The 27,874-nt window shown below is 36.6% G+C and overlaps 8 protein-coding genes across 17 annotated transcripts; 6 read left to right on the top strand and 2 right to left on the bottom strand.

Annotated features, from left to right (window-relative positions):
* Positions 1-3,303: 3,303 nt before the first annotated feature.
* On the top strand, positions 3,304-4,240 carry LOC109862165 (vesicle transport through interaction with t-SNAREs homolog 1B-like). The gene is made up of 2 exons (XM_020442125.1): positions 3,304-3,492; positions 3,599-4,240. The coding sequence occupies exon 2, from the start codon at positions 3,726-3,728 to the stop codon at positions 4,068-4,070; it is 345 nt and encodes a 114-aa protein (XP_020297714.1). The 5' UTR covers positions 3,304-3,492; positions 3,599-3,725; the 3' UTR covers positions 4,071-4,240.
* A 53-nt stretch (positions 4,241-4,293) lies between these two features.
* LOC109862284 (sodium/potassium-transporting ATPase subunit beta-1-like) lies at positions 4,294-5,338 on the top strand. Its single transcript, XM_020442279.1, has 4 exons — positions 4,294-4,451; positions 4,529-4,717; positions 4,841-5,116; positions 5,310-5,338. The coding sequence occupies exons 1-4, from the start codon at positions 4,316-4,318 to the stop codon at positions 5,336-5,338; spliced, it is 630 nt and encodes a 209-aa protein (XP_020297868.1). The 5' UTR covers positions 4,294-4,315.
* On the top strand, positions 4,946-22,598 carry LOC109862131 (protein kinase C-binding protein 1). 6 transcript variants are annotated; one of them, XM_020442090.1, is made up of 8 exons: positions 4,946-4,960; positions 16,633-16,952; positions 17,431-17,801; positions 17,894-18,221; positions 18,354-18,534; positions 18,631-20,508; positions 20,590-20,888; positions 21,396-22,598. In XM_020442090.1, the coding sequence occupies exons 3-8, from the start codon at positions 17,434-17,436 to the stop codon at positions 21,474-21,476; spliced, it is 3,135 nt and encodes a 1,044-aa protein (XP_020297679.1). In that variant the 5' UTR covers positions 4,946-4,960; positions 16,633-16,952; positions 17,431-17,433; the 3' UTR covers positions 21,477-22,598. The 6 variants fall into 6 exon arrangements, with proteins under 6 accessions (XP_020297679.1, XP_020297688.1, XP_020297658.1 ...); XM_020442099.1 differs by lacking the exon at positions 4,946-4,960 and adding an exon at positions 15,232-15,316 and having other exon boundaries at positions 20,590-20,846; XM_020442069.1 differs by lacking the exon at positions 4,946-4,960 and adding an exon at positions 15,232-15,316.
* On the top strand, positions 5,119-6,514 carry LOC109862174 (sodium/potassium-transporting ATPase subunit beta-like). The gene is made up of 3 exons (XM_020442135.1): positions 5,119-5,405; positions 5,538-5,703; positions 5,798-6,514. Exons 1-3 carry the CDS (start codon positions 5,364-5,366, stop codon positions 5,896-5,898), a joined length of 309 nt encoding a protein of 102 aa, XP_020297724.1. The 5' UTR covers positions 5,119-5,363; the 3' UTR covers positions 5,899-6,514.
* LOC109862156 (myosin regulatory light chain 2) lies at positions 6,720-8,865 on the bottom strand. Its single transcript, XM_020442118.1, has 5 exons — positions 8,775-8,865; positions 7,646-7,864; positions 7,337-7,520; positions 7,189-7,261; positions 6,720-7,096 (listed from the first exon to the last, which is right to left on the bottom strand). Exons 1-5 carry the CDS (start codon positions 8,775-8,777, stop codon positions 6,940-6,942), a joined length of 636 nt encoding a protein of 211 aa, XP_020297707.1. The 5' UTR covers positions 8,778-8,865; the 3' UTR covers positions 6,720-6,939.
* LOC109862119 lies at positions 8,979-15,141 on the bottom strand. 2 transcript variants are annotated; one of them, XM_020442051.1, is made up of 19 exons: positions 15,054-15,141; positions 14,541-14,763; positions 14,279-14,444; positions 13,927-14,152; positions 13,561-13,834; positions 13,145-13,410; positions 12,841-13,024; positions 12,491-12,730; positions 12,312-12,402; positions 11,987-12,231; positions 11,734-11,908; positions 11,353-11,621; positions 11,163-11,274; positions 10,987-11,073; positions 10,769-10,903; positions 10,395-10,669; positions 10,029-10,153; positions 9,807-9,962; positions 8,979-9,730 (listed from the first exon to the last, which is right to left on the bottom strand). In XM_020442051.1, exons 1-19 carry the CDS (start codon positions 15,097-15,099, stop codon positions 9,642-9,644), a joined length of 3,384 nt encoding a protein of 1,127 aa, XP_020297640.1. In that variant the 5' UTR covers positions 15,100-15,141; the 3' UTR covers positions 8,979-9,641. The 2 variants fall into 2 exon arrangements, with proteins under 2 accessions (XP_020297640.1, XP_020297647.1); XM_020442058.1 differs by lacking the exons at positions 14,279-14,444; positions 15,054-15,141 and having other exon boundaries at positions 14,541-14,655.
* Positions 22,599-22,907: 309 nt separating the features above from the next.
* On the top strand, positions 22,908-25,705 carry LOC109861976 (GTP-binding protein SAR1b). Of its 4 annotated transcripts, none has more exons than XM_020441871.1 (6): positions 22,908-23,029; positions 23,659-23,777; positions 23,967-24,086; positions 24,311-24,376; positions 24,472-24,707; positions 24,828-25,705. In XM_020441871.1, the coding sequence occupies exons 2-6, from the start codon at positions 23,735-23,737 to the stop codon at positions 24,942-24,944; spliced, it is 582 nt and encodes a 193-aa protein (XP_020297460.1). In that variant the 5' UTR covers positions 22,908-23,029; positions 23,659-23,734; the 3' UTR covers positions 24,945-25,705. The 4 variants fall into 4 exon arrangements, with proteins under 4 accessions (XP_020297460.1, XP_020297441.1, XP_020297456.1 ...); XM_020441852.1 differs by having other exon boundaries at positions 22,908-23,033; XM_020441867.1 differs by lacking the exon at positions 22,908-23,029 and adding an exon at positions 23,040-23,222.
* A 410-nt stretch (positions 25,706-26,115) lies between these two features.
* LOC109861723 (transmembrane protein 179) lies at positions 26,116-27,778 on the top strand. The gene is made up of 2 exons (XM_020441504.1): positions 26,116-26,709; positions 26,785-27,778. Exons 1-2 carry the CDS (start codon positions 26,600-26,602, stop codon positions 27,335-27,337), a joined length of 663 nt encoding a protein of 220 aa, XP_020297093.1. The 5' UTR covers positions 26,116-26,599; the 3' UTR covers positions 27,338-27,778.
* The last annotated feature ends 96 nt before the right edge of the window (positions 27,779-27,874 follow it).

Raw genomic sequence — 27,874 nt, 5'->3', positions numbered from 1 at the left:
GATTGTGTCATCATTCCATATAGGCGTCTTATTGTGTAATTCTATTAAATTATTCATATGTTTCAATTTCCAGCGTTCTGAAAAAGCATAAAAGAAGAAATTTCATATTTAATTTTATATTTAATGGCCATTCCATATTTTATATATGTTTAACATAAACAACGTGGTAATATTATGTTGCATAATATTTTAACGTGTTAACAAACTTTTAAATTTCTATTCTTCTCATTTTAGATCTGATCGATATTGCTTTAATAGCAAAATTTATACTCAAATTTATATTTATTGTTACGCTTACTAAGCAATGTCTCTGATTTATCTCGCGAACAAATTTCCACCTTCTTTTGATCGGAAGTCATTCCCGGTTTAACGACCGTCATTTTATAGTCCTTTAAAATCTAAAACATTAGTGTCATACACTAGTGCGGCTAATAGTTGTTGCGGATTCGAACGTTCGTCGCGTTTATTCATCAATAAATATCCATTGTCGTAAACCGTGAACTACAATCGCAGAAAATTTGTTCTCAGCTTACCAATATTTAAGATTCTCTTCCTCTTAAAAGACCCGCAGTATCACTTGAAATCAGGTCATTGCACTTGTTGCACTTTTCTTCTTTCAGCCAGCTAATAGAAAAATCTACATAAATATAAACAAATAAAAACTTGTGATTATCAAAATAAATAAATGTAAACGTACCTTCTTCCCAGAATCAAGCTCCAATTGTAAGAAATAAGTCAGGTAAAAGCCATGGTTCACACTTTTTCAATTGCAAGTCATTCTACATTTATAATGCATTTTCTTGTTTACAAATTGTACACATTGTTTGATATGTCCTGACACTGCCTTCTAATTCTGGACTCTGTAAAATATGTAAACATATTTATTACAATTAATTCATTATGTATACATTTATATGTATATGTAACTTTTTGTTTCTCTACTATATAAAACCTATAATATACACAACATTTACAAAAAGAGTATGAATTTTCAATATGTGAATTGAATTCATAGTCAAGACGTAATACGAATTCGTAATATTACTGACAAAAAAAATGGCCGCGCCATAATTGATTGTAATGCTTCACTATCACTTGCGATTAGGGTAGCCATCAAATGTCCGGGAAAAAAAGAGGACGGATAGCTATCCAACCTCGGAGTAACGCGAGAGAAATAAAGTAAAATATTTACCAACAAGATTCCCTAAAACACCGGACGAGCATAAATCACCGCGGACGTCTTTGGAAAATCCACCCGTCTTCGGCATTCCAAGAAAAAGACGGTGTTCAGGGAAAAAAGAGGACCGACGGCAAGATCTACTTGCGATACAACTTATCAATGCGTACACCCGTCACTTTGAGACATGTATTAATTTTCGCGAACTACCGATATTCGCGCGCTAGATAGCAACAAACGCGAAGAAATGACAAAACAATTAGAAAAGAAACGTACTTGAGCTGACCATTCTTGGAAATGCTCTACCGTGTTCTTGGAAGTGCTCTACCGTGTTCTTGGAAATGCTACTGCCGCGAAACACTTTGACAGCCTTGCATCGTTTTCGACGCGTGTGCGGTACTAAATACTTGTTGTTTCGAACGTCCGACACTTTGTGATACATGCATATCACGAATAGTTATGTGAAAAATGACAAAAAATAGTGAAAACTACCTGATTTGAATGCTAGAAGCTCCGTCTCGAGTTGCGCGTCGATTACAGAGATAGTTTCGGTGTTTCTTGTCGCTCGTACCAATTGCAAGCGTAGGTCGCGTCCACATTGTCCAATCGCATTGGTTATGTTTGGTAAAGTGACCAATGCAACAGAATATTGTAAACTCGACCTAAGCTCGCGATTGTTGCGCCAAGTGGAACTTACTCGTGATTGCTCGAGTTTGAACATATTGAAATGCGCGGTAAAGCACAACATGCGATTCTCTTTTGTTCTACATGGACGAGTCCAACCTCCTGTTCCGTTATTACTGGCAGTACTGAAAATTTATAGGTTCACGTTACGTATCCTCTATAGATTGTAGATATCCGATAGATTCAATACTGCCAGTAATAACGGAACAGGACCCAAGTTTCGAGGAAGATCAAAGCAACTGAAGCTAGAACTGAGAGCATATATTTTTAATTCATCAAATTTTTATCATGTCTTGACGTAATAAAACTTTACAATTATTATTATATCTTGACAATTTTAATTCACCAAAATTTATTATGTTATTCAGCGTTGGGTTCCATTTCATGTCGTTGGACGTCACGCACACGAACACGGTTTCGTTTGTGTGCGTGCCTCCATCTCACCGATGCTCTCGATGGTTGGCAATTCTACTTATTGACAGTACAGTGGATGTAGCACGGACTCTAATCGAGATACATTTGTATCGTATGCGCCTGAAAGTGGAACTCGTTTCGTAGTTTATGAGTTCCACGCAAAGTGGAACTTGGCGCTGAAAGTAGCGGCTGGAAACCGTCGTAAAAAAAAACAATGGCATGGCCGCTCTCATGGTCTTCTCTCTGGTTTTGGCCTTGTTTATGCGGGTAATAACTGTTAATTTATGCCAGAATTAGTTAAAGTTCAACTATAGGATTTCAATGCTTCTGTTATATTCTGTTATGCTTCTGTTAATAAACAGAAATATTAAAATCTTAGGCCCGCATAAACCAGGCCTAATCGTATTGATCAAATCAGCCAATTGACCAGCGTGATTGGTCAATTCTACGAGATCTCTATACCTTGCGTTTGCGTTTACGATCAATGTAGAACGCGGGCTTAATGACGGTTGAATTTATCTACTGGAATTTACCGATGCAACTTTATACTTTTTTAATACGGCTAAGTTATCGACTGAGACATTTCACTTCTCTCCCGATAAAGTCTCTTGTCACTTTCTGTGATCCTGATAATACATTTGAAATTTAGCCCGGCCGTAGCAGTTGACTTTCTCGCGCTTATGTTTCTCACATTAATATAGAAAATAAATAAAATTTTACATACAAAGATCTTAGAGCTTTAACTGTAAAATTAAAAAATAACCAAATGTCAAAAGTAATGAAAAGAAGATGTTCTCATACATACAAGTCAGTATACACCGACGCACGTGCACGTAACACGGAATAGAACCACGTCCACATAGCGTACGTATCGACAAGTCGCTACGTAGTTGCCAATATTCACCACCCGTGAACAGGCGCTAGCTTACGGGGCGGAAAAGCGATCGTAAAATTATTTATGCGTCACTCAGGCCCGAATTCATAGTCGTCTCTCAGATCTCAGATCTCAGATCTCAAGAGAAAGAGAAAGAGAGAGAGAAAAAGAGAGGGAAAGAGATGAGATCTGAATCTGAGATCTGAGAGACGACTATGAATTCGGGCCTCAGTTTGTGATTGTTATTCTGGTCGTTCTCTTGTGTCCTTGGAAAATAACAACAATTGTCATTTGTTAATAACAATGATTTATCACATAAGCTTTAGTGAGACGAAAACCACAGGTAAGGTTTGCTAAGTATTATCGTTCAATATATATTTCATTAAGATGTGATGTTCGCGCAGAGTGAACTGGTTATGTTTACATTTGTGCAATATCTTCGATTTTAGATGATGAGGAATAAACAAATTTTTAATTAAAACTAGTGTGCAATTTGTATATATGTGGATCAGCTTGTAATATCTTCTTCACAATCAGAGACATTCGCTGTATTAACTGTACGTAATAAAATAAACAATGAATTCTGGCATTGATTGGGAGACCGAGCATCGTCGCGTTTTGTTGGACGGCAATGCAGCGTTGGAACGTTCGGCGCAATCGGTCGCGAGATCGCAGGCTATCGCAGCGGAAAGCGAACAAATAGGGACTGAAGTGATTTCCGAGCTGGGCGAGCAAAAGGAACGTCTTCTGCGAGCGAAGCGAAGATTGTCGCAGACAGATGAGGAACTCAATAAAACGCGAAAGATTCTGAATATCATGCGAGTGAGAGTTTTGACAAATAAGATTGTTCTCATTTTGATCATACTCTTAGAATTAGTCATTCTCGGTATAATTGTGTATTTGAGGTTTTTTCATAAATAATTCCTTTATTGCTAATAATGTTTTTTTTTTTTTTTATATTGTTGAGTAATTCAATAAAGTAAAAGATTTTAATGTATACGTATGTTAAGAAAAGAAAGTTATATAGTTGTGTTGGCTTGAAACTGAGCGCCGCAAGGTTCCACAATAAAGAATATTGCTTTATAATCACAGAGCAGACTTCAAGTTTTATTTGTTATTTATATGTAACACATGATGTAACATAGTAACGCGAAGAAACGTTAAAAATGGTTATTCTGCACGATGAAGAGTATTATGAAAGTAGAAAACCTGAGCCTGATTTGGGACCGGTGCGTAATTTTTTGCGATTTGTTTGGAATCCACAAAGAAGAACATTGCTCGGCAGAAAAGGAAAAGAATGGGGTATAATTATATGTACTAGTTTTAATATGTAAGAAAATTACAAGCCACTGATCATAAAATTATTGATACACAAATAGTCGAGCTAGGAATCTTCTATCTGTGCTTTCTCAGTGTACTGAGCTCCATTTTCGTGTTGCAAATGTGGATTAGTATTCAATATGTTTCGAAACTAGACAAGCCGTTTTTTCTCTATGAGGGTTTAGTGTCCACATCTGTCAGGAGAGGTTTCCCATTTTACCGTCAATTTCCAGATTTTTATAGTCCAGGTATCTTCTCGTTTTCACATGTTTTGTATAAGACACTGTACAATATTTAAAATTTTTAATATTATTTTCAGAATCATAGATCAAGGTCTTGACTTTGTAATGTCTTATATTTTTTGTAAGCAGGAATTGACTTCAAGCCGAACACTGTGCTGCCCACGACATCTCCCATTATTTGGATCGATAATTCAAGTACAAACGCTCGACCGAAGAGATACATCGAAGCGTTGAATAATTTTCTTCAAGGTATGTATTTAGTATTAAATGAAAGAAGAGTTAAAAAAAAACTATTGTTATTCTGTTTAGAATACAATAAAAGTAAAGAAAATTACAAGACAGTCGCGGAATGCAACAACGGCGTGTTCGGAGTAAAACCTTGTCTTTTCGATGTTGAGAGTCTTGGTGTTTGCGGAAAACCTCCTTATGGGTACACGAATCCGTTGCAACCATGTGTCTTCGTCAAATTTAATAAAGTAAACGATTATAATTGCTTTTTACGCAATCAAAATCATCTTTTGTTATATATTTTTTATTTACGCGTCGTAAAGTTTATTGATTTAAAATTTACTTGCAAAACGCAATTGTTGCATTACAGAGATTCAATTGGATACCTGTACATTATAACAAATCCTCTCAGTTTCCGGAAAATATGCCGCGTTCTCTGCAAGAGACTGTGCGATTTTCGGACAAGGTTCAATTTCAATGAGAATTATGTAACGCGTATACTTACAAATATCTCCGATATTTTTCTAACCAACCGTGAGCCGACGAATCGTTTCTCACACAAAGAACAGACTTAATTCGTTTATAACGATCTTAACAGAATTATGTCTGGCTGTGGTGCGACGGATCGAATAATGTTGACAAAGAACACGTCGGAGAAATCGAATACTTACCGAAGCCTGGTTTTTCCGTGCAGTATTTTCCGTTCGTCGGGCAACCGGATTATTTAGCACCAGTGGTCGCGTTACGATTCAAAAATATCACACGTAACCCAACATCAATCGAAATTTTTTGAGATTATTGACTTTTTCTTTACATAGATAACATTGCACTTTATTAACGTCATGTAATTTTCTATAGCATTTAGACTGATAACAGTGGAGTGCAATTTGTGGGCGCTTAATATTAAAAAGGACACGCAGGCGGTATTAGATTTTCAAATAATTCTGGGTAGAGTTTAAAATGTGATAAGTTAATAAATAAGAGAGTTAATAAACAATGTTTTTGCATACATTGTTTCTTAGTCTTGATATATCAAATTAAAAAAAAAAAATTAGTATTAAATATTTATTTAAAAAGTTACAAATACAAATTTTTTTTGCCACACCAATGTGACTCCTTTATTATACATCCATATTACATCAAGTATATTTTTCATACATTGTGCAATGTATTAATTGCATAGAACATCTCTGAGATATATATTATAAAAAAATGGAAGATGCAACAATGTGTATTTTTGAATTAAATCAACACGAGATGAGCAGTGTATTCAGATTCCAACAAAAATATAACGTTCTGTATTTTCATTTTGTATCAAGAGGCTGATGTACGCTCTAGATTCGGTCGGCAATATTGCAGATCAAAATTGGAGAACTTTGTACAGATTTATTAATATTAATACTTTTATATAAATAAAGAGAAATGACACGATGAAGCTTCGCTTTTGTCGAGAGATATACCATTCATACAGTCGCATTTTCTGGAATTAACAATACTGTCTAGAATAAGGAAAACAATTGATAAGAGAGAGAAAGAGAGAGACAGACAGACAGAGAAAGGGAGAAAAAGGAAAGAGAGATAAAGATACAAGAAAAAGATAGAAAATGAGGAGAGATAGAGAAAAAGAAACAAAGATTGAGTGAAAATAGAGAGAAAATAATAGAAAGAGAGAGAGAGAAAAAGAGAGAGAGAGACAGAGAAAAAGACAGAATGAATGAAAGAACAATATAAAAGAGAATGAAAAGACAAGAAGAAGAAGAAGAAACTTAAAGACCAAACAAAGAGGAAAATACTATCTTCGATCCATTCAAATCGAATAATTCGGCTGGTGCTTTGTTTTTGTTATACTTTTGTCATTAATCAGTAATTAAACAGGAAACAAGTATAAAGTATTTGATCTTTTTTTGAAAGGCAACATTGTGCGACTCTGACGTTAACACGCGAGGCTTCGCAATCGAGAAAAATGAATTTTCTTCTTTGGTATTTAACTCCAGGTGATTTTATCCTTCCTCTTCTTCTTCGGCCGTGCCGGTCAGCATGGCAATTAAGCTCGCAGTGTCGATGAAACCTTTGTCGTCGATGTACATCTGATCAAACGCGTCATCCACTTCTTTGGGTGTAAATCTGTCGCCCCATGACAGTAAAGCATGCCTCAATCTATATAATAAATACAAATCATAAGTAACATATTGCACATGTCTATTTTTATCGCGCAATTTTATTTCAACTTGTAGATTTTGTCGCTATACCTTTCACCGTCGATTTTGCCGTCTTCATCAAATGTCTTGAAAGCATTGATCACAACATCGTCGTCGTCAGCACCTGTGATAAAACGATATATTCAACGTACAAAATCAAACTATACGTACAATTTATAATCGGATGAATTCTTCATACCTGATCCCGACATACGAACAGCGAACAAATTCAACAATTGAGTAAAGTTGATGGGTGCCGAAGCCTCGTTGAGCATTTCGTCGATTTCTTTATCGGTCGCAAGTCGGCCGACAGAGTCGAAGGCCGCGCGAAGATCATTTTTACCGATGATACCGTCTTTATCTGCGTCCATTAGTTGGAATGCCTACGAACACACAAGGAAATATTCGTTTCTTTACTTCATTATTTAGCGAAAAAAATAGCACAATGTTTATAAATATTTATACGCAGAGAGAGAGAGAGAGAAAGCGTTTTGGAACATTGTCGTACCTCCTTGAACTCAGCCACCTGTTTCTGAGAGAACATAGAGAAGACACTGGACCCGCTTCGCTTAGCCTTGCGGCTGCCACGACTACTTGCTCTAGTGGAACCAGAATCCTTTGGTGTACTTGTAGGAGTTGGTGCTTTCTCTTCTGGCGCTGGCTCGGGCTCAGGCGCCGGAGCTGCTTCCTCCTTCTTCTTGGTCTTCTTCTTCTTTTCCTTATCCGCCTAATATGTAAGTACGCAAAACAAATTTATATATAATTTATATATTTATATATTTAAAAAAAATATGCATAATTATATATAGAAAACTAAAATATCTTTATAATACAACATTATTCTGTGATATATTTTTACGATATTTCTGCAATTTTTTCACATTAAGCGATGAGTATCTCTTTTTGCGCGAAAAAGTGCTATATTAAAATATAAAAGTGCTATATTAAATTAAAATATAAAAATGTAAAAACATAAAGATCATTGTTTTTGTTTATTAATAAATGCCAATTAATTAAAAAAAATTAAAACAAAAACCAAGGAAAAATAGAATCATCCCATAATTGAGTAAGAAAATCGGTGAGGCGGTAGTCGCTTGATGCTAAAAATAGAGTAATTCCGTGAGTCGCGAGAGAAAAGATGCCAGGGCATATATAGAACAACTTAGATAGGTACCGCACTACTTCTCGAATTACCATTGTTACATAATTATTCATCATTACAATTAAAAAAATTACACGCACGCGTAATGTAAAAATTTAAGGCAAAGTTTAAATTTCTTGACGTTACTTAAAAATATGAAATGAAGTAATATCATTTCATAAAGTGAGATATACATAACGGGACCTACATGATGAAAATTTTGAGAGTAATTCACGATTTAAAAAAATCTGAAGATCACTGCCGCACTTTATTGTCACAAATTCGCGATAGTAACATAATCATCACTTGCTCGTCTCACTTAGAACACTGTACGTAATTTATCTTCGTGAAATGCACCATATCATATTTCTCTTTTTTTCTCGTCGTTTAGAAATTGTTTTTTTCCAATATTCTTCTCCTGTACATCCTCGCACGATTCTTTAGGAACAGAGGATCAATATCGATAAAGATTTTTCTCCTCAACGCCTTTACTTACCATATTTACGGTTGATTACGACGAGGTGGACGATGATACGAGATGGTCACGGCGCACCAACTGTCCGAATCATAGAGCCGAACTTGTTAAGTAACTTTTGCAGATCTCTCCCACCAACAGGCCACGGTTGTCCGAGCAGGGGTGCTACCCTACCCCGGACACAACCGCCTATCTGACCATATTTAGTGCGAGTCGCCTCAAAATAGCGACCCTTTCGACGTTTCGACTAAAACAGTTTGCTGAAGAGTATAGAACTTCTTCGACGGCTCGACGGTGCGCTGCACTGTTGAGACGATCTTCATCCTCAATGTAGAAATATGTCAATCTTTTTGATCGAGATCATAGGTCAATTGTAAAAGATCTAGTCTACTGCTTCAAAGAGATTATATATTTTTTTTAATGAGTTATTATTTAGAACAGTCTATTTCTCGTGCAATTGGACAATTGTGAAATGAAAAATTGTTGAATTGTGTTCCTTTCTCGCTGTGCTTTACAATTAAATCATTTATTGCAAGACGATATCATGGACACCGTCGATCATATAAAATATCATTTTGTTTTTTTGTTTTTCAATGCTCTTTTCTTAGTTCTCTTTAAAAAAATGTGTTCCGATACTCAACTTCTATAATATACACTTTATATGTTTAATTCTATATATGTGATTTAAATAATGTACAAACAGTATCACTCAAAATTATGTCACCTCTTGCATTTGCAGCATACTTCAAGCACGTGGTGACCAAAAATAGTTTTTCGACACACATACATACACAAACGCGAGCTCATTTATGGAACGCCACATGTTCCCACATATCGCGCGCTCTTAACAATAAGCTTATAAAAAAACTGTCTAAACTAGATTTCTTATTACATTATCACATTCATTATTATTGAAGAGAGTATTACAAATACTTCCGGTGAAAACAAAATGGAGGAGCTACTATAGAGGGAAAAGCCTGCAAAAAAATATTGATTAGAAAGACCAATTAATTTTGTCTATCTGTATTACTTACGTGAATGAAGCGAACCTACCTTTGTCATTTGGATCGCGCACACCACACTGTCGATGCCCCAATGTACTTTTTCGTTTTGTGGGTATATATCCTGGAATGTATAAACTCGGAGCTTCGAGTTTGCCAATTGATATAAGTCTGCTAAAGTCTTGCTCCAATTTGCTGGCAATCGGACCTGAATAAATGTCACGATATAAATAAATAAATACGTATACTATTTAAGTATAGTATCAGATATTACCTTTAAAATGCATTAGAAATTGAATACACGCGCCGTTGTGCAATATCTTTGTCTGTCTATTGTCAATAGACAGCATCCACTCGGGAATTCCCATTACTTTTCTCACATCCTCCAAAAATTGCGCTCTGCAAAATCAATTAATTAAATAAACCCCATTAAATGAAGATGACTCAAACCAAGAGTCGAAACGTTTGGCATTTTTAAATAAAGATTATCATTTATACATCAACACCTAGTATTTCACTCCGTATCGGCCCTTTCTACATATATTATTTAACAATTTCACGGAGTATAAACCAAACAATTATATTGTTAAATAAACCCCGTTTGTTCGTAAAATCTCACTGTTTGTATAAAATAACTTACACCACAAATCGCGGTGGTTTCCTAATGTTCGCGTATTTCACGATGTTGTTGTCAGGTTCGATGTTCGCGCACGAAAATCTGTTGCTGCCAAAGTCCTTATCGAAAATAACAATAGACCTGCCTAGCGCGGATATCTTTCCACCCAGAGGAAAATTCGGGTCTGTGAACACTTGTCGTTTTTCTCCCACGTTAATCGGTCCTAAACGAGACGATATGTCACCGACGTAACATCTGAGCGGCAGATCCGGACCACATTCCTCTCGGTAAAGATCATCCTGAAAAACAATGAAATAGATTGAAAAATATGAGAAATCTATCTAGTATCGTAAAAATCGAGACTTTTCAATACACATCAGATTATTGGACGTATTTACATTCAACGGATCGGCTAGTTGAGTAAAATAGGGATTCCAAACGTATCCACCCGCCACGCACCGGGTATTCTTCACCTTCACCGCGGCGTCCACACCCACAGGATTTACGTATATTGCCCAGTTGTGATTTCTGGTCTAAAACCATTAAGCACGATAGATATATTAAAGATCAAACAAATCAATTTGAACGTGAGAATGGTCGAATTTAATTTTCTTACAATATTGCGATCGTGTTTCCCGGGATGTCGCAGGTTCACTTCGATTATCGTCTCACTCTGACTACCGTCTTTATAGACGAGCTGTGTCTGCAAAGATTAATTGTTTCTAAATAATATTTAGTTATATGTATTTAATAATATGTATTTTTTTTTTATACAAAAGATGTCTATATTACCATTTTTATGTAACCGTACACGAAGCCTTGTGGATGATGAAACGACGCGATGGCCCGTAATTCACTGGCTTCGGTCGGAGAGTATCCTCTCTCGATAGTCGAGCACGCCCATCTAAATACAGAGACGAGAAATTCATTCCTACTGAAGAAAGATAAAATCAAAATACGTGTATTTTAATCAATCGGATACCTTGTATTCTTTTGTTTCGCGTTAATTACTATACTGCGTCCCAGCACACTTCTCGGACCGAACAGCGGTAGCATCGTGTCATTGTACGTTGCCATATGTCGTTTTTTGTTGTCCAAAGAACCGAATTTCCCGCTTAAATCGCCCATCTCATATTGATCGAGCGTACCCTCTTCCATCGGAACGTCTGTCTTATTGACGTACAGTGGATTCCAATGTCCATAAAGCGATGTTTCTTCGCACGGAAACTCCAAGTCGTATTCTACAGGAGTCTGCAATTCCAAAGTAACAATGCATCTCGAAATTTACGATGTTTCCTATGTTAAAACTTAATTTTTTTTTTGTGTGGAAATCCCGAAAAACAAAACTATTCACGTAATTTACCATGTGTATGTGATATTCGCTCATCTTTCCGCCGATACCTTCAAGAGAGACATCCACACTAGTGATATCGTATTCGCTCTGTTGCAAGAATTCCAATTTTCCTCTTAGTGATATTTGTTCTCCATTGCCGAACCAATCTTTGGCGACCGCTTTACGCCGATAAACTCCGCTGATACTGTAACAGAGAGATTATACTAGTACTAGCTACTTTTTTGTTTAATAAAGTAATTTATATTCTGCGCATGTTTCTTACGTGGAACAAGCCAGCCGATCTCCTCTAGCAACTGGACCGTGATCATCATAAATAACTAAACTTTTGCCGAACAACGTGTGATGTCCCGACAACGGTAACATCGTGTCCGTAAAAAGTTTTCGAGTTAGTTCCGAAGCGTTAACTTTTTTGCCGACGATTTCGAGCGTTCCATGTCGCGTCAAGTCGCCCAAACGACACAGCGACGTTTCCGAGACGAGACAAGAGCTACTTGGACTCCATTCCACCTGAAAATATAACGTACTTTTTTCGAACCTTTATCACCAAGAATATTTTAAAGAATAAAGATAATTTGTAGTTACGATACTTTGTACGGATTGTAAGGTGATCCGGCACTTAAGCATCGAGCTGTCCAATTGTAAAAGTCTTTACCCACTGGATTGTCATGCACCATCCATCTAAATGTCACACATACATTTAGGTCGACCGTATTTTATAATATACAGTAAAAAAAAATGTCTTTTTGTGCCCTATTTAAAGATTTACCTATGACCAGCAGTGTTATTTATTATATTGCCGTCTGCGTGAACAAGATGTTCGATTATTATGGTAGTGTCTGTTTCGGGATCATCCTTCGGCTGTCGGAAAAGTATGTGGCCGACTATAGGATACCTGAACACTACTTCTGCCGTTTGCATGGGCATTTGCCAGTCGGTATGGGGCACATAAAGCGTGAACGTGCCACAAACCCATGGAATCACGCTTTTGTTGTCAGTCTCATTGTATCTAAACACAAAATGTTATTTGTATATCATTAAAATACAATACATGTGAGAAAGACTTTCGTGCGATCTCAAAATTGTACGCGCAACAATATCAACGTAAGTAACAATTACTTATAAACAACCAAAGACCGATGAACAATACTGTGAACTCCGGAAAGCGGTAGATACACGTCCCAGTATGTGCCACTGAGCTTTGCGCTACCGGGTAAAATATCAGTATGATAAGATCCTTCTTTTCGACCTTGGAGTTTACCGGACAGATCGCCAATAGCATATTGATCCTGAGTGCCTAAACCTATTTAATTAGAAAATTACAAAATAGAATATTATTGATTTATTGATTTAACTTATTACTTTACTCTTTACTCAATTATTTTTTCGATTATTTCTTGTCTTTCTCTTTAATGATAATTACCTGGTGGTGGTATAGTCTTCTCGTCGATATTCAAAGGGTTGAACAGGCGTTTTGTAGTTAAACACGGATCGACAGTAATTCCCACGCTCTTTGTCGATTCCGGAGGTAATTCGTGAATTCTGTATGACGCCACTTTGGTGGCGTATCGCAATCTGGCTTCCAAATCGTTTATAGTTGTCAGAGAGACGTTAACCCATGTAGGATCGAACGGCGTTTCCTGAATTGCCGTAACTTTTCCTTTGATTCCGTTCGAATTGATTACCGCCCTAAATATATATATTTTTTTTTTCAAGAGCTTCGAATTAAAAAACATCTACGTGCGAAGAGATTTTGTGTGTGTGTGTGAAGTTCAATTTTTTTGAACAAGATGATTGCGTTTCTTCTGACGCATATGCAGATTGAAATATGATTCTTACTTGGTGTGTATTGGTTTGCGATGATTAATTTTGGCGCAAGCCAAAAACGAGTCCTGATGTATCGGATGAAAGATGACCAGATACAAATGACGATGCGGACTGAGCAAATCTGCCGACAGCAGAGACAGTTCCGGATCTCTATAGAAAGTTTTGTAATTTTCTTTTGTAGTTACGGCAACCTTGACTTTGCCCAAACGCACATCGATATCCCCGATGGATTCTCCGACGCCGGAATCGTTCGGATCGAATACACTTTGAAGTATATTACAGTTGTCTAAATTATGCAAACATTTTTCAATTAGAGAACCTCTGTCTTATCGTGGGAATAAATTAATTTTGCTTCTGAAAGTTTACAAATTACCACACCTTTGCCGCTTTCGAAGATATCTGTGACGTAAATCTTCCAATGATGTTCCGTGTAATTTAGCGCCAACTGTGTGTTCGGTTTGGAAGAATAATGCAAATTCGTATGAATGATCGTATCGGTGGACTTATCGTCTATCTGAACGCCTAACCATCGAAACAGCACCGTTCCAGCTACGGGACTGTAAAACCGGGCCTGAGCGAGTTTCTCAATGTTTTTCTCGAGAACCTGAAGAAGAAAAATCACGAAATACACGTATAAAGATGACAATTTTCCAATCACAGAGAAATAGTCAAAAATTTGTATAAATGATTATCTATTTTTTTTACAGCTTTTTATAAATTGGCAAATTACCGTGATAGAAGCGCATATTGTTCGCGACGAATAAGTATCTTTTAACAGCAAACCTTTTCCCCACAAACCCATTTCTCCGGTTAAAGATAAATCCGCGACTTCTATCGAACCCGTTTGATTTGTTGGCAACTCAAGGGGCCCGACTTTTTCCGTCAAATCGATTATGCTACGTATGAAAAACAAATATATTGATTCTTTTATCATATATAAATGTTTACTACTTTCACATTTCTTTGTTATATAAATTGATTTATAATTCTACCTTTCTCCGACGTGCCGTTTGTCGCATCTGTCATCGATTATCGTGTAATCGACGGGAAACTGAGTAACCGACCACAACCATTGCTGATCCGGATACTGCAACGTCGGTTTTAGAGAATATCGTATTCGCACTGAAGATTCGCCAGTTCTTTCGAATCTAATTTCTCCATGGAGACCACCGGAAGAAATGTATGCGGCGAGTCTAAACGAGCTCGCGACAGATACTGAAGAAATATGTGCTGCTTATTGTAAAATCTAATGTGTTCAAATGTTTTTCAAAACAATTACTTCGAAAGTACATGCAATGATTGGACTGTTTTTTTTTTTTTTTTTTAAATAATTTTACAATGATTTAAAAATATAGAGAAAATCTTTTAACAATGATTTAAAAACTATGAGGAGAAAAAATCTTGTGATGAGAAATATGTTTACTGTTTTGTTTTGTTTTTTTTTTTTTTACAGATACCAGATGCCGCGTTTCGTAAAATAGTCAAAATCACATCTTGTAACTCACCGCAGCAAAGCAACAGAAGCCCCACCGCATAGTCGTAGTTGAACATCGGAGACTATAGTTTTTTTTTATTCTCAATCGCGCTGACATCAATGCAAATGGAAATTTCTTGATACGCGTCTTATATATAATTTTATAAGAGAAAATTGCGGAGCTGAACAACGATCCGCCAGAGAATGACTCAAATAACGGGCTCTGTACTTTCTTGCATCTCGTCAGATGGTGGGAGTGGAAGAGAAAACGAGATGACCTCGGTAAAAATGAAAGTACGTAACATACGGGAGAGAGAGCTATAGCGTAAGGTCCAAAAACTTAAATGCTCGAGTTTATTAAAATTTCAGCAACACAATAAGTTTTTTGCAATACAAAGTTTTTTTTGTTTTTTCATCTCTTATTGTCATACTTCACCTGTCAAAACAACGTGTCAAAAACAACACGTGTCGCGGATGACACCGCGTTTATTAAAAAAAAACGCGCCAAACTATTAAAGGCTCGTTTTTAAAAAAGTTACCAGAACTCACCCGGTCCAATCGGTATCGATCCGAATTCGTCGATTTGTCGCGATCGTCGAATCAATTATAAAAGAAACTCGCAGAGACGTCCCACGTGACTCGCGATTGGTGCGTGCGTCCGAAAAAGCGCGCGTGCGCGAGACGCTCGTGAATTTTCCTCGTCGCGGCGTGTCGCAGCATGTGACCGCACCCTAACGAGCAATAAAGATAGAGAATGAACGCTTGTTACAACGCGAAAGCGAGATATAAACCAGATAATAAAAGCGAGCGAAGACACGAGTGTTGAAACAAATAGTTTTCTCGAATTTTTGGTGGTGCGCAAAACAGCCGATCAACAAAATTTGACATCTTGCAAACGTATTATGACATTGATATTTTAATCGGTTTTACCGAAAAAAAGTAAATTTATTACGCGCGAGCGCACGTGAATTTATTTCCTGGCGAATAACATGGGAAATCGTTGCGACCGGGACGTTTCGCGTGAAGCTCGTCACGATTCGCCTCGCGCGAACTTCGTCACAAGTCGTCAAGTCTGTGCGAGACACGACCGTGTCTCTTGATGCGATGTCTCGCAAAACGATAGTAGTAATCGTGACGTTCGGATCTCTGTTGCTTCTCGGAAAAAGACAACACAGACGAATTAAGTACGTATTAACAATTGGTGGTCGAGAGAACAAACTTGATATTTCTCTCGCGTAAGTATCTTGGTTTGGTAACAAAGTTTGTTAATTGCAATGTGCAAATTTTTACCGTAACAAGCGACACGTGAGAAATATGTAAAAATATCACATTTTTCTCATTTACTCTTCAACCAAGAGAATTCTTTTTTTAAAGATGTCACGTTTCGTGTACAAAATTTATGAGCAAATCGCACCGATAGAATTTAGGTTATACAGAAGTGGTTTACCCAAAATATTGCCATAAAACTCTTTTACCGCGTTGTACAGGAGTTCGATGTGATTTGAGTAGTTTGATAAATTTCTTTGTTTCCATCCTTTCTCTAACTAATAAATAAAAAAAATGTGTTGTTATATTTTGTAGATTTTATACATTTGTTTTCTCTGTCGCAGAGACTACCAGCCGAAAAATAATGTAACTAGACGAAGCGTGTTGCGTGACCAACCTTGCGAGGGATATCGTCGAGAGGTGACGCCACCGGCGCCGGGCGAAGCTGGCAAGATGGTAGAAAAAGAGCATACTAATTTCTTGTGTAAAATCGAGCGAACAAACGATGTGATTTGATTATCGCTCCGTTACTCACTAATCTTCGAGGAGCTTGCGTTAGGTCAGGAAAACACTTTGCGAATCAGAATTTAAGATAGTTTCGAAGACCTAAGCTGCAATCCAGCTTCAGCAACAGTGTGCTTCACACTTGAAGCTGGTGCATAAGGTAAGTGTTTGTTATTGCTAGTTGCATTTCGTGCGCATTGCACGCGTGTTTGTGAGCGCGACTGTACGTGAATTTAAATTCTAGGAAAAATACTTTCTGTGTGTGCACGCACAAGAGACTCGTATATATATTGTATTGATCTATTTCATCTTTAGAAACTGTATCTCATTATTCAGTTCAGTTGTTACTTGAGAGAACATTTGCAGAACATTATGCAGCCATGATTAAAGACAATGCAGCTCACTCTTTGTATTTGAATATTATTGAAATATACATGAAATACACATGGTTTATATGTATCACAAAACTCATTTTAATGATTTATACCACTGACTTTTATCAATGTTCCATAGTGTTAGCTATCTAATATAAATGTGATTACATAAATAGATAATATATCAAGACTGATGTAAGATAGATACAGGTGTGCACGTTTATATCATTATTTTCTTTCATTATTTGATACTTTGTATTGAAGATTATGGCCAAAATGGCATCACCAGAGAGCAATAGAGAATCTGGGAAATCTGATCTCCAAAAACCAGATGCTCAACAGTTGGATGGAACAACCTCTTCTAATGATTCGATTAACCAAGAAAAAAATGAAGTAGACAGTGTTGTTAACGCGGAAGAAAAGAAGAATTCAACATCGGATAAAGTTAATGAATGTGCAAATATACAGGAAAAGAATACTGACAATGCGGAAACTGTACAGAACGAACTGAACGACGTAAAGACAGAGAAAGATGAAAATGTGCGTGTATCGCAAATGCAAGAAATCAAGACTGACAAAGAAGATATTGCAGTGAAAGAAGAATCTGCATTGAAACGAAAGAGAAAACCCTTAAGGTTATTAATGATTTTAATAGAGAAGAAATTTGTGTATCTTGTGTAAAAACAAGAAAATGCGCAAAAAAAAAAACGTGTATTAATATTTGCAGCGTTCCGGCTGACGAATGTCCTGCGACCGAGGAGAGTGAAACTAGACCTAAGAGAAAAAAACGAAACGGCACTGAATACGACGAATTTTGTTGGCGATGTCACAAGGAGGGCGTCGATGTTTACTGCACCGCCTGTCCTCGCTCGTGGCATCGTAAGTGTATTGGCGGTATGCCGCCATCGTTGGACAAGTGGATATGCGGAGAATGCGCGGCCATCTTGAAAGCCGAAAACGCCGAGACATGTTCCTCAGCTATGGCGCTGGTGTCCCTAGATCAATTGTGTATGTTGCTCAAATTCGTAGTCGAAAAATTACGGGATTATCCTGGGGTACGTAGAACTTCATTTTTCTTTTTGATTTTTTTCATGCACACTAAACAGTTGTACGTGTGGTGTTTGCTTGTGTATGATATTTTTAACGTATTTCGAATAAAATTTTATTTATTTTTGATGCGTATATAGGCCGAACCGTTTTGCAAACCTGTAGATCTCACGGAAGTGCCGAATTACTTGGATTACGTTGTCAAGCCGATGGATTTGAGTATTTTAGAATCAAATGTACAAGCTAAGCTTTACGGCAGTACCGATGCGTTTATGGCTGACGCGAAATGGATTCAACACAACTGCATTGTGTTCAATACGTGTACGTAAACTCATCCGTGTACATAAACTCGTTGTATTTTTACGTTACGTGTAAATCACAAATCGCACGCTTAAAAATATGCTCTATAATTTATAGGTGGTGGTGTTTACACAGACACATCGAAGCTGACAAACGCGGCGAAACATCTTGTTAAGGTGGCGCGTCAAGAGGTTTCGGAAATCGAAGCATGTCCCGATTGCTACGCTAGCGCTCGCAATTTACCGAGGCGCAATCTTCATTGGTTTATCGAGCCGTGTCGCAAACCGCATCCTCTCGTATGGGCCAAATTGAAGGGTTTCCCGTTTTGGCCAGCAAAAGCAATGCCTCGAGTCAACCCTCAAGGATACGTAGATGTGCGATTTTTCGGCGAGCACGATCGCGCATGGGTGTCGCAAAAAGATCTCTATTTGTACTCAGAGGAACCGCCCGCGCCGTCCTCTCGTAAACGAAAACCCGACATGGACGAGTGCATGCGCGAGATTACTAAGCACTGCAGAAAGCTTGCGCTTATGTTCGGTCAGTTCAAGTTCGCGCCGCCTAAGGTGCAATACGATCCGAACGATCCGATGCAGATAAAACTGCTGTTGCCGAATTACAATCCCCTCGAACCTTACAGTCAGTTTTCCAATACGAAATCGTCCACTTCGAAAAAGAAGACTTCTCCGAAAAAAAAAGGAAATGATTCTGTCAAGGATCAATCACAGAGTGATGAGACCACCGCCAAAGAGGAAATTGACTCTAAATCGAAAGAGAATACCGATGATATTAAAAAGGAGACTGAAACACCCGAAGTACAAAACTTAGACGCTGACGATATTAAGAATTCCTCAAAGATTAATCAGAATCAGACGCCTAACAAATTAAGTAAGAAAGAAAATGAAGAAGTTGTAATGAAAGAGAACCCGGAAGTTGCAACGATTGTTCAAAACGAAGTTACGAAGAATGAAAAATCTAAAAGTGCAAAGGCGTCTCAACCGATTATCACAAATAACGCCATCATTGGAAATAGTAGCGTGAATTCGAGTGCTAATGAGCCGGAAAAAGCGAAAGACGAAACAAAACCGTCGTCTAAGCTCGCATCACTGCCATCCAACGAATCGTCCGACGTAATAGTGCGAACGCAGAAGAAAACTCTGTTGAAGGATATCATTAATCCCAAACCAGCGCTTTCCCAGATAGAAAACGCGGCAAGGATAATTACGAAACACGCGAAGAACAATAATAATAAGATATACAAACCGAAAACGAGACTGGTCGACAAACTGAACGCGGAAAAAGCACTGAAATCTACATCTGCGAGTAAGGAGAACGAGAAACAGATGTCATCGAATTCAAGTGGTACGAGCAACATGCCGTTAAATCACAATGGGGAATTGTCAAGCGGTCAGAAAATATCCGAAATGGATATAACGTCGTCAACCTCATCACCGTCAAACACGAAAGTTACTCAAGCCATTATGACAACGCGTCCGCTCATTCCTGTGACGGATAAACCTATGATGCTACTTGTAGTGAACAAAGGGAAGCCCGGGGCTGTAAACCAAGCTACGAACACAATCGATCCTCAAAGCAACAAAGATGCAGTAACCGTGAATACGAAAGAAGTGCGTAAAAAGCCGCTCCAAGCGAAGGAGAGCAAAGCTAGAAAAACTTTTCCTAACAGACCACGCAATCCGCCTATTAGTGTCCAAAGCCCGCCGTCGGACAAGTCGTCGAAACGAGAAACGTCCTCCACGTATCGACTAACACCACCGGAAGCAGGACCGATCAGCGCGCGTTTGCATCATAACGCGAACGAACTCGCGCGAAGAATGGGTCAGTTGATGGAAGAGGCGTACAAGGAGGCCGCTGAGATCAACAGCGAGAACGGCGACACCGACGATCATCAGGCAACCGTGTTCTTCCTGCGAATGCAGATCGAACATTTGAAGTGGCAACATCAACAACAGCTGGCCGAAATAAAACATAACACTGGTACTTTTTTAGTGGTTTCTTTGTGACGAAAGTTTCTCTATATTTGTATAACTTCAATAAACTCATTTATTAAATTTCCAGATCGTACTCTGCGCGAGATGCGAGCGAGCATGGAAGCGGAAAAAGTACGATTGGTCGAGGAAACTCGGAGAGAGGGCGAGGAGGAGAAACTTCGATGTATCGAGGAGATAAAGAAGAAGCAGTGGTGCGCTTACTGCGGACAGGAAGCAATGTTTTATTGCTGCTGGAACACGGCCTACTGCGATTACCCGTGCCAACAGTCACACTGGCCGACGCACATGCAAACGTGTTCACAACAGTCCGCGCCCTCGCAGCAGGTGATGCCCAGACTTTTAATTCCGCATCACACAACGTCAAATGTACGGAAAGCCTAGAATGGATTGGTGTAAGTCCCCGGCAGAGGTTTTAATTTTAAAAACTTACTGTAAAAACAATATTAAGTTAATTATAAATTGGTCTGATTATTAAGTTAATTATAAATTGGTCTGATTTTAGAAACAAATCGAAGGCCAAACAGGCCGCGTATAAATTTCGTTCTACGTTAAAAGTCTTTTTAGTTCTTTCATAGTTTAAGGAATTCAGATATACGGTCTAGAAAAACGGTCTATAATTAATATTAGCAACTTGGATACATGTTGCATAATCCAACAAAAAATTATATCAAGAAAATAGTATCGTCAATGCGCTTGTTAGTCTAGTCCCGATATTCTTGTCAATAATTCGTATCTTTAGTTTCTTATTGAAGTCTGTTCATGATTGACTTACACGATTCATCCTCTAGACGCTTTGAAAAGCTATAAAATTTTGCTCTCGCAATTTAAAGCGCGTTCCTGTCTCAATAATACTGCAATATTCCTGTTTTTCAGAGCAATAATATGACACATGATTCTGTGAGCAGGATATACGCTCTGCCGTCTAGTAAATTGAGTGGGATTCCGCCATCGTAATTTCATTCATCTCTTAAAGATATAAAGTCAATCAAGAGATTCACTCTAACATAAAAATACAAATATTACTCATAATTTATTTAATATTAATCTACTCGATATTGTGCAATATCGATAGACACTAAGATAAGTTCCAGTAACAATTATAAATTTAGTAGTACTTGCGAACACGTTTTGGTACAGTGTTGCATACACAGTGTATGTAAACATTTAGATCTTTATCAAACATTTATTTCTTTCACGATCCGAAATCACGGAGAGAGGTTGTATATGACTTATTTCATACAAAAAAAAAAAAAAAACTATGTTCAGTGTTATGTAAATAATTGTAATAGCAAGTAATATATGCAGTTTTTGTTGATATTCTTGATTTGTTAAAGTAAAAAAAATTTAAGGAAGATCAGCGCATTTTATAATAAAAGTAATAAAATTAATTTAATTGGTTGTTCCTGCTTATGTAAATAAGAGAAGATGTGAATTATGATTATAGTTTAGAGTTTAGTATAGGCCTATTCTGTAACTTGAAAAAAAAAAAAAAAAAAAAAAAAAAAAAACGCGGTACAGCCATAACTCGTGCGTTACGAATCTTTACGTATGAACATAAAACAGATACGTTAACAACGAAAATATCACAAAGTTACAGAATGAGGAACCTGGAATATAGCAGTAGGAATTATCTCTAATCGTAAAATGAATTCCAACAACATAATTTATGCGATTATATAAATTTATATGTATATATATACATATACATTTATGTATATTTATATATGTATACATATATATATATGTAACTAAAATCAGTATACTTATCTCTTATATATTGTAATTAACGCAGGTAAAATAATGACAACTTTGTTAATTTTCTCCGACCCTCTGTTTTTCTACCATCCACTTCAGACTTAAAAGAGAAGAAAAACGTATTTTTTCAATACAAACTATATCATAAGTATACATATTTTGACATAAAAAAAAGCAATTGATGTTCTCAATGTAAAGTATGTAATAAGTAATTATTATACATTAAAAAAAAGGGAGATTTTTGTTGAGCAATAGACTATAACGCGCGTAAAATTAAATAGAAATAATTTGATAAACTCAATACTTGTAATAAAATATTGCTCACACACATTACACGTTTATTAATAAACTTTTGTAAAAAAAAAAGAAAAATTTATTTAAATTTTTTTTTCCTTATTGTATTTATATTTAACTTCTAATATTCAAATAAACTAAAAACACAAAGTATTGCCCAACATGACATTTCTGTCTATAAATGGCAGTGTTTTTGTAAAAAGAAATGAGGTCAATAAAAATCAGAAAGTTGATAAAAATTATCTTATATCGGTGGGATTTAAAATGATGCGCACAATTTATTTTCAAAATTTCGCGCTCCTGATGTATAGCACTTATTTTGCACAATATGGCGAACGGAAGTGGACGTCATTCAGTGCCAACTGCTAGCCAACGGAGCTCTTGTTGTCGGACTGTTCTTTCTATGGGAGAAAAAGTGCCTTTCTCCGTTCCCACAACTTCCACACGTTTTTTTCACAGTGGGTACGTCAAACATACGCCGATACGCCGAGCTAACGTGTCCGGGATCGTTGGTTTTCGACGCGACACACGCGGGTTCCCCGTCGATCAGTTTGCTTCTCAGGACAACAGTTGTTCGTATGTATATAGTGATTCGCGAAATTTAACAAAAAACACGACAATTATTCAGTGTCATTGGATGAGACACGCACGGTGAGTTGTTCTTCTCGTAAGTCGGTTCTGAATCGCTTGGCAAAAGTGAACACGAAAAATCGCAACGAAAATCCCACGTACATACTATAATTCCGTTTCGCCTGCACTCTTCTACACCCCCGTACATGTCAAATTAATTGAGCGCATTGAGCGGGTCCTTGCGAAGGACGGTGGAAAGTATGAAAAGGTTCAGCTGACGAAAGTGCACCGCGGAAACAAACGCACGCACTGTGTCGCGTCGACGACGATAACCTGGCTCCTCGCGTTCCCGTTGCACTTTGTGCACCGAGCGCGAGACCGAGAGCTCTCGTCGTGCGAGATTTAAAAAATCGGCTGGGTAATCGCGTGTGTACGAGTCGCAGTCGGTCGGTCGGTCACGTTGGCAGACGGTGATCAACGGTGGTGATCTTGTTAATGCGTCTTGCTATTGTTGCAGAGTCATTCGTTAGTTAACACATACACTTGCAAGCACACATTAGAGGACGTGTAAAAGACTCACAAACACTACAAATATGTTTATTTGGGACTGGTTTGCTGGAGTGCTCAACTATCTGGGTGAGTTGAAAATGTTTCTTGTCTTTAATTGGTCTGGAATCAAAATAAATTACTTGTTTACATCATTGTGTGTTTTATTTATGTGTTGCAAAGCTAATTAAAATTTCTAAGCTGTATTTTTTTAGTCAAATTTTTTTACCAGTTCAATGAGATCTTAATTCCAACAATTTTTTTCTGTCCTCTTTGCAGGATTATGGAAGAAGAGTGGCAAACTTTTATTCCTAGGTTTGGATAATGCGGGCAAAACTACATTGCTTCATATGCTCAAGGATGATCGTTTAGCCCAACATGTGCCCACATTGCACCCAAGTAACTAAATTTAGAATGATTTATCTCTTTCTATGTGTTATTTCTATTCTATTCTATTTATACTATGTTTAACTATTCTCAAGACCACAGATTTTTACAGATGGGCAATATTTTATTAACTGATCAATTCTCTCTGTAAACAATATTTTTTTAATTTAAAATAAATAAAAATTGATATTTGAACAATTTGTATTGCTTTAGCTCACATTAATGTTTGTTTGTAGCATCCGAAGAATTATCTATTGGAAATATGAGATTCACAACTTTTGATCTTGGTGGTCATACTCAAGGTAAAAAAAATTATAATAAAATGCACATCATATTAATAACATTTATTGTTTTATAACCGAGCAATTGTTCATTCATACGGACTAAATTGTTTTAGCACGTCGTGTTTGGAAGGATTATTTCCCAGCAGTAGATGCAATAGTGTTTCTTGTCGACGCAAGCGATAAAACAAGATTACCAGAATCAAAAGCTGAGCTGGATGCGTTATTGACTGATGAACAACTCAGTGCGTGTCCAGTTCTTGTACTGGGCAATAAAATTGACAAACCATCTGCAGCTTCTGAGGACGAACTCAGAAATTTCTTTAACTTGTATGGACAAACAACAGGAAAGGTACGGTCATAACTAGAACGATGGCCTCTATTTTAGAGATGTGTTATTAGAGAGAGTCACTGTAGTGTTTTTTAAATTTTATAGAACTTTTTTTTTATCAATGCAAAAACTTACTTTCAGGGTAAAGTTGCTCGTAGCGAGATACCCGGCCGTCCACTGGAACTATTCATGTGTTCAGTTTTGAAGCGACAAGGATACGGAGAGGGCTTTCGTTGGCTTGCACAGTACATTGATTGAAGTGTACATTATCACATAATTCGACCGAAAGATTCCAACAGTTTCATACATTTCCTTTTTCTTTGGTAATGGTGTCACTATCGGAACTGTAATATTCTTTACACGTGTCGAAAATTTAGAAGGAAAAATGCCATTTCATCGATCATCAAAACAAAAAAGAAAGATAAACAGTAATCGAAATTCTCTCTCTTTCTTCCTTTCAAAGCATTTTCCACAAATAGAGATCATGAAACGAGTATTCTGAGAGCAAGTATCAGCGATTGATACTGATAAGATTGATTTCTTCCCTTGATAATAACATGAAACTAGAAAAGCATCAATTTTGTCTTTTTTCTTTTTTTTTTATTTTTTTCATATAAAATGCTTTAACAATTATGAACAGAATTCGTGGAATTATTTCGCGAATCTAGGTGAATTATTATAACAAACTAAAGGAGGTAAAACAAATGAAACCATTTTTTGATAAATAAAACAACAAACTATTTCAAGGACTTATTGTTCTCTAAGTGTTTTGTAAATTTATGTTGTGTTTTATTAACACTTGTCTGATGATATGTGTTGACAATTTAGTTTCCGAAAAACAATTATGTAAATACGAAATTATGAAATTTAAACTGATTTGCTAACTTTTCCGCGTATGTATTTTGTTTGATTTATCAAGCTGTAGATTACTACTTTAATATCACATTGAATGGTGTTGCTACATACTTACTATCTTAAATTTTTATTACTGGTGAATGTACGTTATGTTTTGAATTTTATTGACATATATATACATATATAATCTTTTGTGTGCTGCTGTATGTGTGTGCGCGCGCCAATAGTTTTTACTTATTTAAAATCAAAACTCAAAATATATTAATATACTTGTTATAATCAAAGGAGAAAATATTGATCTTATAAGAGTAAGTTTTTGAAGAATACGAAACAATTGATATACAAAAAAAAAGGATTGAAGTGAATGTTAAAGAAAGTAATGACAGGGCAACCATTAATCGTGTCTAAATATCTAAAATTTATTTTTAAAAAAGTTGCTTAGAAAAAAGATCAAATCAAAATCAGAAAATATATAAATTTACGAGTTAGTTCTTCTAATTGTAAAAAATTTGTAAACAGTTTTCTCTGTTATTTTTTTATACTAATAAAAGAATTTGTTTAATTTTATGTACAAAATATAGCATGCTTTGTTTATACGCACGCGCATTTACAGTATGACATCGGTATCGCCATAAGATATCTATAGCGAATCATCAACCGATGAAAATGCAATTTCCCTTCTATTTTACCGTTTTATTTCACGACTTTATCTGCGTTCCGGTATTCACTGCAACTACTGGAAATCTATAGCACATGTGACGTGAGGTATAGATTTTTTTTAGTACTGGCAGTGAGTATCGGAACGCAGTCTGGGATTCAAGATTTGTAGAAACACCCGCCGAAGTTGGTACTATTGTTTAAGTGTCAGATGTGACTCGTTTGATTTATTACATATGTATCTAGATTTCAATGGGGAAAAAGATGAAGTTTGTGCGTTTGAGTTAATAACGAATGATTCAGAATTACACATAGTTTTGTCTGGTTTTGTCGGTACATAAAGACCGTAAAATAGTTGATTTGTGTCGGATAAACTATACAGTATATATTGATGTAAAGTTATGGCACTGACAAACATTTTGTTGCTCAGCCAGATAGCAGGCTACGTTGTAGCTCTTATTCTGTCAATTTGCATTATTGTGCCTATGAGTTTACATCAGGATGAATTCAGGTAAACTTGAAGACAACGATGTAGAATTTAAAGCACCTCCCATTGTATATAACACAGTTTGTTTCGTCTTGACAGGGGACACTGTCTTCTCTTTTCGACTGGTGTGTGGCAAGAGTCAGACGGCCAGTTTGTGGTGAATTGGGCGTCGCGAGCGTATTGCAATTATACGATATTTGTGGGCTTGCTGCTTCTTGTGACATCGGTGGTACAAATCTACCGATTGTCCCTGCTGATGTATCGAAATGAGGACAGCTCTTTCCTGTCTGCGTTTGTGGACGTTGTCGCCTCTATCACTCTTACCATTGTTACTTTGATCGATGCAGTTATTGTAACTTTGGGCTTCATGACGTGGTGCCAAAATATGACAAAGAGATTTCCCTCCTGCGAACTTGCTGCTGGAAATGATATCGATAAAGCGGACGGAATTGATACGACCGGTTTTCACATCGAACTCGGTGCTGCCCAATTCGGCATTTGGAGTAGCTTGTCAGTTTGGGTAGGTTTGGCTGTTTTTGCCGTCCTGAAGCTATTACGGTATCATCAGTTGGAGAATATGAAAGTTTCCATGTATAGAGAAAGACAGAGATTGATAGAAGCTACCACAAGCAATCAGCAAGAACCAAGTTAAAATGTGATGATTTAAAAGTTTTATTTCTCTTAAAAATAAATTGAATGCTAATGTTTGTCGATTTACATAAAGATAAATAGGATTATATATCTAATACATATATAATGTGTGTAAATATATATCTATATGTTATACAATAATTTTTTGTGTTGTGTGAATTCTACAGTGCGCATAGAATCACTGTCAGAGAAATGATATGTTGATGTGTGTGTACATATTTCATGTATGAAAAAAGTGTCAGGCAGTCAAAGAATGAATATACTTTTTTGAAATTTTTAATTTTTTTATCAATAAACTATACATTGTAGTTCTGTTGTTAGTTACATTATTATACATTCTTTTTTTATAGTTATTATATAGTTGAGATGTATGATAATAACACAATGACAATACTATTGCATATATATTTATTATTGTTTAATTCATAGAAATAATTTTTAATTTATATTCTCTAATATTGTAATAAAAATAGTCATTTTTAGTTTAAGTTAAAAATTTATAGCTATATTTGTATATTAATAATGTATATATTTTTAT

The sequence above is a fragment of the Pseudomyrmex gracilis genome, unplaced genomic scaffold (genome assembly GCF_002006095.1).
Source record: "Pseudomyrmex gracilis isolate BER0280 unplaced genomic scaffold, ASM200609v1 scaffold_9, whole genome shotgun sequence".
NCBI lineage: Eukaryota > Metazoa > Arthropoda > Insecta > Hymenoptera > Formicidae > Pseudomyrmex > Pseudomyrmex gracilis.
This window is presented reverse-complemented; position numbering and strand designations above follow the sequence as displayed.